This window comes from Zalophus californianus, chromosome 9 (assembly GCF_009762305.2).
Source record: "Zalophus californianus isolate mZalCal1 chromosome 9, mZalCal1.pri.v2, whole genome shotgun sequence".
Classification (NCBI taxonomy): Eukaryota; Metazoa; Chordata; class Mammalia; order Carnivora; family Otariidae; genus Zalophus; species Zalophus californianus.
The window spans coordinates 8,431,455-8,449,631 of record NC_045603.1 but is presented as its reverse complement, the minus strand read 5'-3'; the positions used below and the strand labels follow the sequence as shown (position 1 = coordinate 8,449,631).

The following is an 18,177-nucleotide window of genomic DNA, read 5'->3' as shown; positions in this document are numbered from 1 at the left end:
CGCAGCTCTGCCGTTCTACTGTGTTAAGGTTTGGCTTACGCAGTCAACAGAAATGGGAGTGATAAGAAAGAGGGACACAGAAATGTGGGTGATGCACGATGAAAACAGCAAGGGTAAGGGGAGGAAGCATTTCCAACCTAACACACCTTCCAAAATATGCATCCTGACCAGCTCCGATCTCTCCGGCCGGGAACGAATCTTCCGTTTCAGATAGTCCTCTGTCTATAGAAAAAACACACCAAGAGAATCTCAAATCCAGGATACAAGTTATGGAATGGAACCTCTGTAGTCCCTGACCGCCCCCCATCCCAGCCTGGAGCCTGCAGGGTTCAGGAGAGGCCTGGAGGGGCGGGGGTGCATCCACTTCCAATGCACCTGCTCAGGGCACCCCCTCATCTGTCCAGACTACTTGTTTCTCTGACGCTGAACTATTAACATATTTCTTAAAAATGTATTACTTGTACTATCATAAAAGTAATATATGTTCATCAAAGAAAATTTAGAAAATTACAAAGTAAACAATAACAAAAATTTTTAATCACCCACTGTTAGTATTTTGGGATATTTATTCCTAATCATTCTGCCATGCAAAAGATGTCTAATTTTGCAGAGCTGTAATCATAGCGAATATAATTTTTTATCTTTTTTTTTAAACTTTTTATTTATTTATTCATGAGAGACAGAGAGAGAGAGAGGCAGAGGGAGAAGCAGGCTCCCAAGGAGCAGGGAGCCTGATGTGGGACTTGATCCCAGGACCCTGGGATCATGACCTGAGCGGAAGGCAGACGCTTAACCATCTGAGCCACCCAGGCACCCGAATATAATTTTATATCTTGTTCAAAAAATGTAGCACTGTATAATCTCATGAGCATTTTCCATTCATTTTGAATGGCTGCCCAATGTATTACTAATTCTGCTATACGGTGTCATAGCTGTAGTTCCTTCAAGTCCAATGCCCTCATTTCTGAGACTCCAGGTGAACTAAAGCATTCCTGATCAGTCTCAGCGCCTGGCGCTTGTGCTATAACGGCCAGGTGGCCCCAGGTCTGTCTGACTCCAGAGTCTGTGCTCTTAACTGCTGCACCAGAATTTTTCAAACCACAGGTCAAGACCATGAGTAGGTCAAAACCAGGAAAGGACAGGACAAGACAGGACAAGGTAGAGTAGCGTAGAGTAGAAACTAACACAGCAGAGCACACTGCCTGTGGGAGAGGTAAAGCCCTGGCGCTCGCCCACTGTCTTGGAGCTCTGACTGGGCAGCTCTGTGCTCGCCCCAGGGGAGACGGCTCTGGATCTATCACTCTGCCCCATCTGCAGAGGACAATGGGACTGCCACGGCTGCTGCAGAACATGGCAGAACAGGTATCGGACACCACAGGTCTTCATGGGCATGAGGGAGGCGTATTTTCTAAGCTACCTGACATTCTGAATCATGGCCAAAGACGAGCTAGGATGCAGTACTAATTAAGAAAATACCTGGAGTCCACAGACCAAAGTTTGAATCCCAGCTTTGCCACTGACTAGCTTGACAAGTTAGTTAACCTCTCTTAGCTGCAGCTACGAAATGAAGAGAAGAGCACCTAACTCGTAAGAGCCGAAATGAGCGAATGACATCGCTCCACACGTGGAAGTACTCCGTAGGTAACCGTGGTTCTACTGAGCTCCAATTAGCTTCCTGTGTACTTGAGAAGCAATCCAGGTAATGGCACCAAGTCTTACAACTGGGTCAGGGGCCCAGACAATGCCCCCCCTGCACCTCCCTCCCCCGTATCCTCCACTCCTCCCAGTAACTACAACAGCACAGTTTGTTACTGCTTTGGTTCCCGGTGTCGGTGACCTCATTCTTCCCACTCACTCTAAGAATTAATCATAATTTTCCTTAGAAATTTTTTTAAGAATAAAATAAGACAGTAAGAAAGTCTCAGAAGTAGATATTTCAGTCTCTGAAAGAGTTGCGGGTCTTATGAAGCCCTGACCTATATGGTCCTCCACTGGGGAGGTTCTCTTTTCTTGTCTTTTATGTAAAAGAAAAAAGTGAAGGGGGAGGAGGGAAAGCATGTTCTGATGACTTCCCCATCTCTGTCCACACTGGGCAGCAGAATATCCCCCTGAGGGAACTGAAACCAAGGGGGGGACACGGCAGCAGGCCAGGTGCTATAGCAGGAACCAGGGCTCAAACCAGGCTCAAACCAGGGGCCCGGCTTCTGTATCCACCGCCTCAAGTGGACACTGGCTACTCAGGGCACACGGAGACTGGTGAGGTTTCCTGCCCCTTGGAATGCCCTTCCTGGAGAGGCGTGGGCAGTGCAGCCACAGATGTGGAAGACCAGCCCCTCAGCCAGCTTTTCCATGGCTGGTGTTCGTGTCCTAACATCTACAGAAGGGTAAGTGGAATTTGATGGGAATATACCAGCGGTCTCCAAAGTAACAGGAAGGAGGACTGATCATCATATACCCGTAAACGCAGTAAAGGAGAAATTCTGATCACATTTCACATCACGCTGTGAGATGGCTGGGGTGGGGATGGAAAAGAAAAAGGCAGCACTCTGTGTCTGGAACTGAGGTGTGGGCTGGCCCCTTCCACTAGACTGGAAGGGACGCACCAGCAATGCAATGGGTTCTGGAGGCCCTCAGGGAAGAAAGGCCTTACCCTGGCCCGCTCCAAGCTCCTTCTCTGTTCATGAAACGCAGCTGGACTTTTCAAAGCTGTTGGGGAAAGAATCATAAAAGAATTAGTTTTATGAAGCATGTGTACAATTTACAGTGGAGAAGGCATTTTAATTCAAGTTAATTTTAGCAATACTAATTCTTAGCGGAAGTGAAGAAGAACATGGCACCTGAGTAAGCACGTATCTTTATGGTTCAGCTACCCCATTAACAGTTTTGGTTACTTCATTCCTAATGAGAACAGTCACTGTTTAAGCTCAGGCTCTATAAAGTGCACAAATGGAATACAACTTAAAAAAAATATCCTGGACCCATTACTAGACCATTAGCTGCACAGTCAACCCTCCAGGAATGTCTGCTGGGCCCCACCTCATTCTGGTGAAGACAGGGACACAGGGACACAGACAGGAATACAGCAGCATGTCGGGTCCACCTTACTTCTTCAACCTAATTAGGAATCACAAACTGACCAAACTGAATGGGGCACTTACACCAGAAAGACCTATGTCTGCTTGGATGCCATTTCCTTCTTCACTTCAGCTAATTTAGTGCTGCTAAAATTACCTTGAATTTCATCTCTGAGGACTAAAAAACCTTCACAGTAATTGTATGGTTGACCCTGTTGCACACAACCAGCAGCTAACAGGAAGGGCTCGCTACAGACCCTGAAGCCCACCACTATGCAGACCACAGCTCTCGACTCAGCAAACAAGATCAAACCAGAACCAAATCTCCTCCAACGTGGCACAATGAAGAGAGTTTTGTGTCAAGCACTTGGCTATAAAGACAAAGGATGAGTCGGGACACCCTGAGGGTAAGAGGGGAAAAGGCCTGACTCACTTCAAGTAGGGAACAGCAGCAATAAGAGAGAAATTTACAAGACAGTGGTCAGTTTCACTTCTGCTGCCCTAGAATTTCAGAACAGCTGTGAAACTGTGTGTGGAGATAACTTTTGCTAGGCTGCTCTAGTGGTAGGAGCTCAGGGGAGAAGCTAAAAGTAGCAAGAGCACAGATATGACCCTATCCTGCCTGGGCTTTTGTGCTTCCTCCCCCTACCCCGCTCCTGGGGGCTGGGCCTCAGCAACAACAGTCCCAGCAGAAAGATCTAAATGTCCCAGCAGTCCTTACTTAAAAAACAAACATTTCTGAAATCTTAGGATAAAAAACAATCATTTAAAAAGATCACTTGAGAGCCTCCCCATCTTCTAACAGCAGGGGGAGCTCTAGATTTCACAAATAATCTCTAAGAAAAACCAGCACAGCCTCCCTCCCCACCTACCAGAGCATTCCAGGGCACCCTCCAGGCTATCCCAGCCCTAATCTGGGGAGGTCTTGAGCAATTCAGTGGGTAAGCAGACAGCTCCTGCACCTGCTTCTACTGGGTAAAGCTGGTTCAACTCCAAAACCAGTCTCCAAAAGCCCTCATATGCCAGAATCTGGTAATAGGGTGTGATGGGCCACTCTCATGGAGGAAACAGTAAATACAAAGAATCAAAGCGAAAGAAAACTCAGTGTCTCCCCCACCACCCCTAGCTTCCTTTCTGCCTTATTCTTCTGTACAGCACTCATCACCATCAGACATTCTTTCTAACTGGTTGACAGAGGACTCTTTCCTTTGTTTCTGACACTATCCCGGGGCCTACGGTGCCCAGCACATAATTCATTCAATGAATTGATGAATATTCTGTAAGAAATGGACACAAGGTGTACCCTAGTGACAGGAAAGCGAGAGGGTTCTGTGGCAGAGCTGTAAACTTTCTAAACTTTCACCTGCATGGCCAGAATTCAGGCTTTCATCTGGGTTCAAAACTTCACAGAATTTCCGGATAGAAAAATCAAGGCTCAAAATAAAAAAAAACTGGTGTTTTCCTGGGTTCTACCAATCATTAGTAGCGTGATACAGGGGACTGAGTTCTGGGTCTCATTTTCTTCTTCTGCAGAGTGAGAATCTGCCTGCCGCTCAGGACTCCTGTGAGTCAGATGAAAGTGGAGTGCTCTGAAGCAAATGGAGCACACACAGACGGACATGAAGTGCTGCTATCACCAGACGCAGTGATGCAGTTGAATCATGGGTTCGAGTCCCACACACACCTGCTAGTGTTAATACCACAGCCACACACCTATCTAGAACCCCGGCTAGTTTGCGACCTACCTTGGCTATCCCAAGGGGTAAGGCACAAATCCAATTTCTGGAAAAACAACTCACAAAGCACAGAATTTCTAGATTGAAGGGGAGCCTATTAAGGATGATGTAGCACCAAGGGGGTAAGAGGCAGGAGAACCGGCTGTCGCATATATGACTTCCTGTTTGGTAAGGGTATTTTCAAGTAACAGCAAAGGAGAGAGTAATAATTATGGAGGGCCTACTTATGTGGTAGGCACTGTTCCAGATATTTAAAACATGTTATCTGATTTAATACTCCTAATGATCCCATGTGGTAGGTAATACTCCAATTTATAGATAAGGACAGGCTCCAGAAGCTAGGAAAGGCTAACAAGTGACAGAGTTAGGATGACAACCTCACTCTATCTCACCCTCGAGTCAGACTTCTTCCCATTCCTCTGGGTTGATTTCTTAACTTCTTCAAAAGGTGGAGAAGGACGACCCTATCGGATGGGGAGGCAAGGAGGCTTCAATTACACGTACTGCCTGAACGGAGTGCTGAGTGCAGGCAACTGGAAAGGTCAGCTTGACCACAGCCCTGACCACAACAGGTGCGAAGAGGGGTTCAAAGTGACCGCAAGCACAGAAAGCCACGGTCTGAAACCTGGGGCTCACCCTGGAGCTTAAGGGGCAGCCTCCAGCACTGATACTAGGAAACAAGTGGGAGGGGTAATGAGAGACCAGAGGAATTCATCCCACTGCTCAGGGCCTGAGCAAGAGAACCAGAAATGAGGACCAAGAAAAGAATTCAAGACACAAGACAGTAATTACCAATCCCACAAGATTTTATAACAACATTATAACCATGCTGAAACCTCTAGTACCAACCCACGACGTAAGGACCCTCCTTCTAATTTTATCCATGATGAAGCTAACAGCCCAGTAACCTGGGAGGTCACTCATCGAGTGGCAGGCCCCAGCCCAGCTCTAGTTCTGCCTATCCTTTCTTCTCTGGTCCCAACCTTCTGACACATGTGTTGGTTTCTCCCAGTCCGTGAGTAGCCCACTTGCTCTGTGCTACTCTTTCCCCATTGCTAACTCTGCTCTCTGAGAGCAGGTTCAGCAACTTCAATAGCTATTTCCAACAGAAGAAGGGAGCAACGGCCCCCTTCCTCCAGGTTTCTGTCAGGGTTCCTGTAGGCCACTCCTCGGGCTTCCGTGGGGAGAAACTGGAGTTGGGGCAGCCAGGGCCCTCCGTGCACTGGGTCTCGGGGAGGAGAGGGCATTCCCGCACGCATCCAGCTGGCTGTGCTGTAAGCCACATTGCAGCAATGAAGGCGAAGCTAGTGAAAGAGACGCAGGGTGGTTAAAGGTAAGCCCCGGGCTTCCTCGGAGGAGTGAGCGGCAGTGAGTAGTCAAAATCACCTTAGGCTTTGTAAGCAGTCGCAACAAAGCAGAAAATCGTTTTTAAAGTTTAGGCCTCTGCTCGTTGTAGAAAGACCCGGAAAGACTCAGAGTTAACCCATAAATATGGGTCCAATGAGGAGGGCTACATTCACCTTGGACCTCCAACTCCCTCCTCCTTACCTGTCTTAATGGCTTTGCCACAAGAGCCAGGATGTTACTCAGAAATTTCATTTCCCCGGAAACTCCTAGAAGGCAGTCTTTGAGAGAGAAGCCCCCAAAACCGATACACACCCAAGAGCTGTGGTATGGCTTGCAAGCATATACATGTTTGGGGTGCGAGGGCAGCTCCTGGCCCTTTACTCCCACTGTCTGGAAGCTGGTTCCACTGGGACACTTTACTGCTTTGTGTGCACAAAGGGAAGTGTGAAGCACATACGGAAAGGAAAAATAACCAAGCTCCTCATGGAAATCAAATGAACAGAAGTGGCTAAGAGGTGTGACGTTCTTAATCACAGTTTCAGTTCTAGATGTGGGTCTCGCCCCTGGCTGGCTATAGCCACCAATTTATATTCTGTTCCCTCTCTCCAGTGCCCATTTTCTTTCTCCCCCTACATTTTTGCTGCCTTAATTAAATGAGGGCCTTGTGAACTAAAAAGAGAAAAATGGTTTTAATTTTTTAAAAAATATACTGCCATCAGCTTCCAAGGAGGAGTTCAATGCTACACTCAGTGTATCCACTGAGCTTTGTGGCTTACAGTACAGGAGCACAGGGATTGAGCAGTCAGGATTTAATCTAGCACTAGACAGTAAGTGTAAGGACCCTTAAAAACCAACCTATAGCATTAAATTAGGACATTAAATCAGTCCCAGATTTACTTAAACATGTAGGCAAGTCAAAGTCTTCTACAACCCACAAAACAGTTCTGGAAATGCATCTCAGTGAGGAAAGACAGCAATTAGCCATCAGGACTCATTTCCTCGTTATCATTAAGGAGTATTTATTAAGTGCCTGTGTCAGAATGTCACTTTATTAGGTGTTGATATAAGAAAAATGATGGTTCCCATCCTCAATAAGATACTTTTGCCAGAAGCTCACCACCAAGTCTACACTCAGAGGAACTCAAAGGCTATGAACACAGTACACTAACAGGCGTCAATGGAGTGCCACAGCCCGAGGAGGCTTTCCTTCAGGCAAGCCTGATGGATTTCTTTTTCCACAATAGAAGCAGCAGGCATACACACAGTGGATATGTAAGTTGGGGGTTTGGTGGTGGTGGGGGGGGATAAATAGATTTAATAATCCAGGTGGGAAATTAGAAATGTAGCCATCCATCCATCCATCTGTCCAAGAAACAATTCTTAAGTAACTATTATGCTAGTCACTGAGGACAAAGATATACAGAATAGGGTCCCAACCCTCAAAGGCAGTTCATGGTCTGGTTAGAGAAAAAGACAAATAATTACAATACAAGATGGAAGTACAATTATAGAGGCAATTTAAAGTGCTACATAGGACAGAAGAGGCAAAATTCAGCTCAAGGAAAGAGTGTAAGAACTTTCCTGGTAGATTTCACAGAGAAAACCCAAATGAACAAAACAGAAACACTACAGACAGACAAGAAAGGGAGTGGTCATCTGAGGCTAAGGAAGAACAAGAGCATGAAGGTACAAAGGAGCACAACAAATTCAAGGGGCTACAAGTAGTCTGATATGGTGGGACCCAGGAGGAGGTCATGTGGGGACAATGAAGTTGGAGGGGAGGCAGAGTCTAGCCCACGAAGACCCTTCATGTGCTACTGCAGGAACTTCTGCATCTGGGAAGATGGAGCAGACCTATTGTTCTCTACTCCTCCCGCTAAGTACAACTTAAAATTCTGGATGTTATATATAAAACAAATGTAAGTAGGGGTGCCTGCCTGGCTGGCTCAGTGAAGGAGCATGTAACTCTTAATCTTGGGGTCATGAGTTCAAGCCCCACGTTGGGGGTAGAGTTTACTTAATAAAAAAAAAAAAGTAGTAAAACAAACAAATCTAAGTTCATTCTGAAAGGTGAAGAGAAGAAGGCAAACTGGCTAGGGACCTTGGGACCCAAAGAATGATACAGTGGTGAGTTCCCTGGGTTTCCTCTTTATCTCATACATCCCAGACTTGGAGCTGAAGAAGCCAACAATCTGGAAATGCCAGTGGAGGCAGACAAAAAAGCCACAACAAAACCTACTCTCACTGGCCGAAGGACCAGAAAAAGGGCAACCTCGCCAAACAGAAAACTTTTAGACAATAATCATTCTATTCCAGATAGACACCACAACAATGGCCTCAACCCCCCACCAGGAGTCTAGACTCCCCATCGTTGCAAGGCTATTATAATACAGCTCTCCAATACCCCTGTCCAGAGGTGTCAAAGAAGGCCAAGTAGGAAGCTGGGGCTTTCATTCTCACCAGCCAGTAATAAATACGATATGCTCCCCACCCAAGGAATAAGTGGAGACCAAACAGGAAGCCTAGACTTATAACCCACCTGGGAGAAATAAGACACCCCTCCCCTTCCTGCTGATGTCAGAGGAGGGCTGGTGAAGAGTCAGGACTTTCACCATGGCTCAGTGATAACACGGTCACCCCTGGGTGGCTCAGTCGTTGGGCATCTGCCTTCGGCTCAGGTCATGATCCCAGGGTCCTGTGATCGAGCCCCGCATCAGGCTCCCTGCTCAGCGGAAAGCCTGCCTCTCCCTTTCCCACTCCCCCTGCTGTGTTCCCTCTCTCACTGTGTCTCTTTCTGTCAAATAATTAAATAGAATCTTAAGAAACAAAAACAAAAAACCAACATCATATCATCCAAGCCCTGGATGAAGAAGAAAAAAGGTGGGTTGAAAAGTACTTAAAGAAATAAATGGCTGAAAACTTCCCAAATTCGACAAGAGACCTAAGTCTACAGATTCAAAGGCTGAGCAAATCCCAAAAAAGATAAACCCAAAAAAATTCATGCCAGGATACATCACAATTAAACTTTTGAAAATGAAAAACTTAAAAGCAGCCAGAGGGAAAACAATCTGAATGATAGCAAATTTCTCATCAGAAACCAAGGGGGCCAGCAGAAAGTGGCATGATATTTTTCAACCATATGTAGCCACCACATTAACAAAGGGAGTGACTTAAACAGACCTGCATGGGGGTAAGGGGATACTTCAAACTTGATGTTTTATATGAAAAAATAAAATGAGCAGAAACACAGCTTGTAATTGGTACATACTCATTTCACCCCCATGTCTACACTCATATGCTCCCCCTTCCCTGCATCCCCTTTTAATTCTGAATCTATCAAACCTACAAATACACTGAAAGAATAATGAACAGCCCTATAACTCTGACCTAGATCCACCAGTTATCTTTTAGCCATATTTGTTCTCTCTCACATACACACAATTTTTGTTTATAGAATCACTTGAAAGTTGCAGATATCAATCAACACATTTCATCCCCAAATTCTTTAGTGTGCATTTCCTGAGAATAAGGACATTCTCCTATAGAACAAAAATATCTTTATCACACCTAAGAAAATTAACATTGATTCAATAATTCAATCTAATTTACAGTTCATATTTGAATTTCCTCAGTTGCCCCCCAAAATGTCTTTTATAACCTTTTAGATTTTCCCCCTCAATCCAGGATTTAACTGAGAACCACGCACTACATTTGGTTGCCGTCCCTTCAGTCACAATCTAGAATAGTACCTCTTGCCTTTTTTGGTTTTTGTGACACTGACCTAAGTATCTAAGCCATCTGTCTTGCAGAAAGAATGTCCTATATTCTGAATTTGGTTCCTCAAGATTAGATTTAGGTTAAACACTTTTGGCAAGGAGACTACACAGGTGATGTGTAACTCTTAGTATTAGAAGACACATAATACCATGTTGCCCAACTACTGACAGTGCTAAAAGTTTGAAAGGTGACAGGAGATGTCTCCATCTTAAAAGTAGCACTTCCTCCTTTGTAATTAATATGTAATCTGTGGGGGTAACATTTTGAGGCCATGTGAATAATCCTGTTCCCTAACCACCACCCACCTCATTGTTTTAGCATCTACTGATGACCCCTGCCTGAAATCAATTATGACACTAGGAATGGCAAAACAGTAAGACCTGCCTCTTTGCAAGATCGAGTAGTAGTGATCAAGAGGCCATTTAGAAGAATAAAGTGGAATGACTGGGTGAAGGGTTGTGCCATTAACACTCCCAGACTGGGGATATAGGAGGAGTAAGCTTGGGACAGGGTGGGAGACTGTGTTCAGTTAGCATGTGATACGAGTTGATCATGAGACATCCTATTAAGAGATGTGCAAGTGTGTGCACGTGTGTATATGTGTCTATGTGTATGTGTGTGCATCATGTCATCCAAAGATAATGTGACAGGTTATGTAGAAACTGAAGATAATTCCCAGGGTGAATCTTAAGAGAATCCCAGAATTGAAGTGATTCAGTTCATCACTAACGAGGAAGAGAGCCCAGCAAAGGAACCCAGGGTGGCTCTCCGAGGCAGGAGAGGGCTAGGCAGAGCTGGTATCAGGAGTAAGCCTCAAGAACAAGAGTAGGTAGAAGAGAGACGGCAGCAGTGGGCAGGTTAGACAAAGTAAGGCTTGCCCAGTATCCAGAGGATTACTGACACTTAGGAAGTGGCTGCTGATCTTGGAGCCAGGCCAGTGGGCTGCCAGGGCACACTATGCACCAGGTGGAGAAATCAGAGGTGAGGAAATGGGGTCTGGAGGTTTATGTCCCCTAAGAGGTTAAGATCTGCTAACAGTTAATTACTCATTCTCCCAATAAATATTTACTGAGAGCCTACGTGTCAGACTGTTTTGGTGCTGGGATAGCCATGTTCTCCTGCAGTTTACACTCTAGTGAAGAATGACACATAAAACAAATGAACATATAACACTGTAGGAAGTGATACGTGCCACGAAGAAATATAAAGCAGGAGTTGAATGAGAGAGAGTCATTCTATGGGGGCAGGAGCATTTCACTCTCTGGAGGGTCAGGAAAGACCTTCTCGTGTGCCATCTGAACAAAGACCTGAGGAAGGGGGTGAGCCCTACAGCCATCTGTTGGAAGAGCCTTCCAGGCAAGAAGCGCAGCAAGAGCAAAGGCCCTGGGTGGGAACCTGCCTGAGAGACAGAGGACATCCAGGAGGCCGGGGTGGCAGAGCAGAGTGCACAAGGAGTGGCAGGATATGGAGAGAGAGGTGAGAGAGGGCCCTGTAGGACTTCGGCCGTTACTCTGTTTTCAAGTGGTACTAGAGAAAATGACATGGGGAGAAGAAATAAAGTAGGACTGTGTCTGCCAATCTAGAGATAGACAAAAAAGGCTCCCACGAGTAACGCAAACAGAGTTGCTGCAAATGGCTTCCATGTTCTCCCTGACGTTTGTACAGTGTGTTGGGAATTACAAGGGACTTACTATTTTCCACAATTCATACTGGAGAACTGACTTGCCTGAGAGCACATCCTAATCAACTACAGAATGGAGACTAGACTTTGGTTCTTCTGATTCTCTAATTCAGATCTTTTTATTTGTGTATATTTCAGCATTAACAGAGGTAGGAGGAGGGGATGGAGATGGGGGACACAAAAGATAATCTCTGATCACATATCTCCTTTTCCCCCCCAAAATGTGTTAGCTATAAAACAAAACAAAAAAACCACAAACAAAAACCTCAATGATTTTAATCTGATCTTTCACATTTTAATTCTTCTCCTGGCTATTCCTCTGGAAAGAGATGCTGCCTTCTTCTTTTCTCTAATATTGGCAATGGGACAGAAGGAAGGACTTCAGATATAACCTCAAAAAACATCAAGGGGACACACATTCTCCCATTCCTTTTCCCTCCAGCCCTCTCCTGAAGGGGCCAATATAGCAGAAGAAGGAGCCTTCTTTGACATAACTAAACTCCTTCCAAAGTTAATGGAGCCTTTTGCCCCATCCCTTGGCCTAGCACAGAAGCCTGTCACACCACTCCAGGCAGTTCGTTAACTTGGCCTAATGGACCACTGACATGGTAAGGGGCCTTCAGCATTGGAGACGGACTCATAAGCTGTCCAAACCTGGCCATTCCATAAGCAGCAGCCTCAACAGTCTTGGAAATTTGTCATCAACTCTTGAATCACGCAGACAGGCTATCCTTTATTTCAGAACTCCTGAGACAAGACAGTAACAATGATCTATACCACAACTAAAAATGAAAAGGGAAAAGATACCAGCAGCCTTTGGTCCAGTGTTCCTCCAAGTGCAGGTGGAGAGTCACTGGCATTAGCATGTCTCTCTCTGGGATGCAGATTCCTGGGCTAAGTCCGAAAGGCAGAGGAAAGGTGGCACCGCAGATGAGAAAGGATTTTTATTTGCTCGCTCCCCACCACCAGGGGCTAAGTCACCACAATGTACACCTAGGAAGGACTTGATAACTTTTTTCAACAGCTTAGTTCAAAATTTCAAATCTGCTATCTATGTAGGTGCCCACAAATTAGTAGAGTTTAATCTCCTGAGCCCCTTTCAGGTTCACTGCTCTGGGTTGCAAAGTGTGCATTTCTGAGAGTCAAAGGATCAGGTCTTTTTGCCATTCCCCTCACACCCGGTGAGGGCCTATTTTGGCTGAGATGGATTCCATACCTTACTGTTTGTATCTACAGCCTGGCGATCACACTCAATAGAAGGCGGCTATAGAAAAGTAGTGCGAGGAGCCCAGAGGACTGCTGGAATCAGGGGAGGGACACTTACACACCTGAGTGATGAAAGCGCAGAAGTCAGCTGTGTCACTGGTGTATAAGGGTTTACGCCACCTTTAGGTGTAATCAGAATCTTAGGATTCTGTATCCAGGCAGAGCAGGGGCTTTTAACCTGGGGCACACTACACTGCTGCAAAGCATCTATGACTCTCCGTAACTGTGCTGTAACTTGGGAACCTGCCCGGGCAACTGTGTGGCAAAGGGACAGTGTAAGATTTTCTAAGGAGCATCAATGGCACAAGAGAAGTCAAGAGGCTCTCATCTAACTAAGGGTTATTTTTTTTTTAAAGATATTCATTCATTCATTCATTCATTCATTCATTCATTCATTCATTTATTTATTTATTTGACAGAGAGAGACAGAGCGAGAGAAGGATCACAAGTAGGGGGAGTGGGAGAGGGAGAAGCTCAGCTCCCTGCTGAGCAGGGAGCCCGACGCAGGGCTGGATCCCAGGACCCTGGGATCGTGACCTGAGCCGAAGGCAGACGCTTAACAACTGAGCCACCCAGGCACACCTAACTAGGGTTATTTTGACAGAAGTAGAAAGATGCCCCTGGCCTTCAAACCTCATAGCCAGTAGATAGAAGCTGCAACTTGGAAGCAATTTTACTGGGGGGCTCAAAAATGAAGGGGTTATTACTCTCACCAACTACCAACTTTCACTTTACTTCACTAACTATGGGTCCTGATCTGATGCTGTTTTCAACTTTCAATACTGAAACTGCAGGGGAAAGTACAGCAGGCTATCATCGTAAAATTCCTATCATTAAGAACCATTAGTCTGTGACCTTCAGGAATTAGCATGGGCTTTTGAGCCAGGAGACCAGACTGGCTCTGCTTCTTTCAGTGGTGGTATACGGGACCCCTCTGAGCCTCAGTATCCTCATCTACAAAATGGCAATTCTACAAACCACTGCACTGATGACTGTTAGCACTAAATAAAGTGAAAGTGCTTTGCCAGCTGCTACAGGCTGTTAAACTTGAAGCACTGTTACTGTTTTAACTTTTTTTTCTGTGCCATTCTCCTGCAGGAAACGGCGTGCATGTGGAATCAAATGCTGACAGCTAACTGGGCTCGACTTCCAATTTTTGTCTTACTGTTTTTAGCTGTCATACCAAAATGCCTACCGTAAAATCCCGCAACAAAGACATTAACTAAAGAGTTGTGTCGACAGTTCCAGGGACTGGCCATGACAGTGAAAACCAGAACTAAGTCCATGTGAATCGAAAACGAGCTGGGGTGGTGGAGTGTGGGGAAGGGATCACACACTCTGGTGCAATCAAGAATCCAAACTAACAATCGGAAAACGTGCTTCATGCACATTTTTTGGTACTCAAACTTGCCACCAACCCTGTTTTGGCACCTGGGTTGTCACCCCCACCCAAACCTGCAGGAACGCCAACGACCAAGAATAAATGTAAAAGTGGAGACTCGGATGCTGAATCTTTTCCTTCCCAGAAGTGCAAGCTGCTCCAGAGTCTCACAACCTTGACCCCATGGCAGTGAAAGAGACTTAAGACTGGGGAAAATCTTATATAGCATGAATATCAGCAGGTACACTCAATTCCAAAACGTTAAAATATGAGGGGCCAAAGATTGTGAACTTGGTCTTCTGATTTTCCCTTTGACATCTATGCCAGAGGCACGTTTCTATCTAGCTCTCACATCACAGCCCAGCCTAATGCTCTGGATCAGTTAATTATCATCCCAGTGTATCCTCCCTGGTGAAGCACACACACATACCCAAAGCTACCGCCTCTTATTGAAGCCCATAATCAATAGGCTTAAGTCATCTGTGTAGATAAAAGCTCCAAACCACCTTTGCCCTTCTGCAGATCGCATCCCACTGGGCTGAAAATGTTAAATCACCACATCATCAGACACTATCACACCCCCCTTGAGTGTGTGATTCTTTATGGCTATAATTGTGCAGGTAAAATCTGTGAGTAGCTTCAACAAGTGACTTTATAAACTCCTTCACTCCATTTATAACCTTGAAAAGAAGTTGGCCTTGGATACCTCAGGCACTTCGAGAATTATTATTTTTAAAGATTTTATTTATTAATTTATTCGAAAGAGAGAGAGAGCAAGCAGGGGGAGGAGCATAGGGAGAGGGCAAGACGACTCTGCCTTGAGCACGGAGACTGACACAGGGCTCAATCCCACCACCCCAAGATCATGACCTGAGCCGAAATCAAGAGTCAGGCACCCAACAAACCAAGCCACCCAGGTGCCCCACTTCAAGAATTATTAAATAAAACTGAATACTACAATACTTTTTAGATATTAAATTGTATCAAGAACTCTTATCAAGAAGACTACTTTTGATGGCCCGTTCAACAGAGCTCCCTGCTGGATTTTTCTTTGGATTCAACAATGAATATGTTCAGAACACGAACATACAAATCACTCTAGAGTCCTATTTTGGGATTTGTTACCAACTGGCCAAGGAGGAGGTCTGAAGCTAGTCACTGACCACTGAGCGAATACACCCTACGGTAGCAGGGAAGAGGTCGTGATATCTATCAGAAATGTAACATATAACACCCAGGGAGTGAAACGATCAGTTGGTCTTCTCCTGAGATAAAAGAGAAAATTCCTGAGGCCAGGTGCCTGACACAATTTTCTCTGGGCTTCAGATCTAGGATCGGGTTAGCCCCAATCCTACGACACACATTTTATAATGGTATTTCTCAAATGCCATGTCACCTTCATATTCAACTACAGTGAAAGGGTCACATTTCTGGGCTAAAGAAACATAATTAGGCAGGGTTCTCTGCATCTTAAAAAATTAAAAAAAAAAAAGCTATACTGTACACCCGAAACTAGTATGTTATGTTAATTATCTATTTTATTTTATTTTAAAGATTTTATTATTTGTCAGAGAGAGAAAGAGTGGCAGGCAGAGGGAGAAGCAGACTCCCTGCTGAGGAAGGAGCCCAACGCAGGACTTGATCCCAGGACCCTGGGATTGTGACCTGAGCCGAAGGCAGACACTTAACTGACAAAGCCACCCAGGCGTCCCTAAAATTTTATTTTTAAAATATTTATTTATTTAAGTAATCTCCACACCTAACATGGGGCTCAAACTCACAACCCTGAGATCAAGAGTCACACATTCTTCTGACTGAGCCAGCCAGGTACTCCAATTCGATCTCAACTTTAAAAAAGAAATAGGCAACTAGCTCTTTCATGGAAAGATATCTATTTATCTAAAAGAGCCAAATGGATCACAGGAATATTTGTGAGGGTCAGTATCTAGAAGAAGCACGAGCCTGAGGGCACAGACTGGACCAGAGGCAGTGGGCAAACTGCAGGGTTTGGGGGACGTCTTTTCTGGGCTCCTACTGGAAAGGGACACGGGACACAGAGACTACCACAGAGCTTCTAGCAACTCCCAAGTGGACTGGAGCAAATGGGAAATGATGGAAGCCCGGGTGAGGATTGGCTCTCACCCCAGCCGCCACCTAGACAAAGTAACCACTGGGGCGTAAGTCTTGAACACTGAAACACTTCACTTAAAACAAGACAAATGACATTTCCTTGAAGCCTATGATTCTTTCATCTTAAATCTAAGTTTTTAAAAGTAAAGGGCAATTCAGCCTCAAACCAGACCCTCATCCGCCCTGGAATCACCGCTGTGTCCCCACTGGTGAACATTTCTGTCTCTTGGCAAGTTGCCCAGAAATTTAAAAAAACATTATTTCCTACCCAGACATTTATTTGTTTTGTTTAAGAGAGGTTAAAGAAGAAACATCCACTGCCATGTAGAGAGTAAGCTAATAAAATGATAGTCCTGTTAATATATGACCAAAATAGGAACAATCTTAACAGAACACCATGTTGTCCAGTGGTTCTCTGATTCTTAACAATTTTCAGCAACTGTTTTTTAATCTGTGGGTAGGGAGAAAAATGGAAGAATTTTATTTATTGAAAAATAGTTCCTGGGGGCGCCTGGGTGGCTCAGTTGGTTAAGCAACCGCCTTCGGCTCAGGTCATGATCCCAGGGTCCTGGGATCGAGCCCCCCATCAGGCTCCCTGCTCAGCAGGAAGTCTGCTTCTCCCTCTCCCTCTGCCGCTCTCCTGCTCTCTGTCAAATAAATAAATAAAATTAAAAAAAAATAGTTCCTGTTCCGAAACACTGGTTTTGAGAGACATTAATGAGATATATGTGTGGGGGGCATGGTGGCAGAGCCAAGCTAATGCTCCTCTCATTTTTTTAAAAAAAGATTTTATTTTATTTATTTGAGACAGAGAGAGAAAGAGAACATGAGCAGGGGAAGAGGGGCAAAGGGAGAGGAAGGGCGAGAAGCAGACTCCCCACCGAGCAGGGAGCCGATGCAGGGTTAGATCCCAGGACCCTGGGATCATGACCTGAGCCGAAGGCAGACGCTTAACGGACTGAGCTACCCAGGCGCCCCAACTATGTTTCAAAAGCATGAACCATATATCACCTAACTAATTTCCAAATTAACTCTGTGGAGTTAGGTAAGAGTAGGTAAGAAGGGTTATTATTTCCTTCTTATAAAAGTAGAAGTTGAGTTCAGAAAAGTTAACAGAGTTGCCAAAGTCACCTTGTTCCTAAGTGGCACAATAAGGTCTAAAACTCCACTAATATAAGAGCCACAAGTCACATGTGACTATTTAAATTAATTAAAATTAGGGGCACCTGAATGGCTCAGTCCTTAAGCATCTGCCTTTGGCTCAGGTCGTGATCCCAGGGTCCTGGGAATAAGCCTGGCATCGGGCTCCCTGCTCAGCAGGAAGCCTGCTTCTCCCTCTCCCACTCCCCCTTGCTTGTGTTCCCTCTCTCGCTGTGTCTCTCTGTCAAATAAATAAAATCTTTAAAAAATTTAATTAATTTAAATTAAATTATAAATTCTGCTCTTCACTCCTAGCCACATTTCGCGTGCTCAAACAGCCCATATGGCTAGTGGCTAGTGTTACAGAATATTTCTATCACTGCTAAAAGTGCTATTGGACAGGGCTGGTCTTACGGCTAGTTCTTTTGTTTTTATTTTATCTTATTTGGGGGGGGGGGGGCAGGGACAGAAGGAAAGGGAAAGAGAGAATCTTAAGCAGGCTCCACACCCAGTGCGGAGCCTGACACAGGGCTCAATCTCAAAACCAAGATCATGACCTGAGCCAAAATCAAGAGTCAGACGCTTGGGGGCGCCTAGATGGCTCAGTCGGTCAAGTGTCTGCCTTTGGCTCAGGTCATGATCCCA

The 18,177-nt window shown here is 45.2% G+C and overlaps 1 protein-coding gene across 7 annotated transcripts in view; it reads right to left on the bottom strand.

Moving 5' to 3' along the window:
• MRTFA (myocardin related transcription factor A) overlaps window positions 1-18,177 on the bottom strand; it is a 193,547-nt gene that overhangs the window by 15,966 nt on the left and 159,404 nt on the right. For all 7 annotated transcript variants that reach the window (XM_027592265.2, XM_027592261.2, XM_027592260.2 and 4 more), the window contains 2 exons: window positions 2,651-2,706; window positions 147-222 (listed from right to left, as the gene is read on the bottom strand). In XM_027592265.2, coding sequence (XP_027448066.2) covers window positions 147-222; window positions 2,651-2,706 — 132 coding nt within the window. The remainder of the gene's footprint in view (window positions 1-146; window positions 223-2,650; window positions 2,707-18,177) is intronic.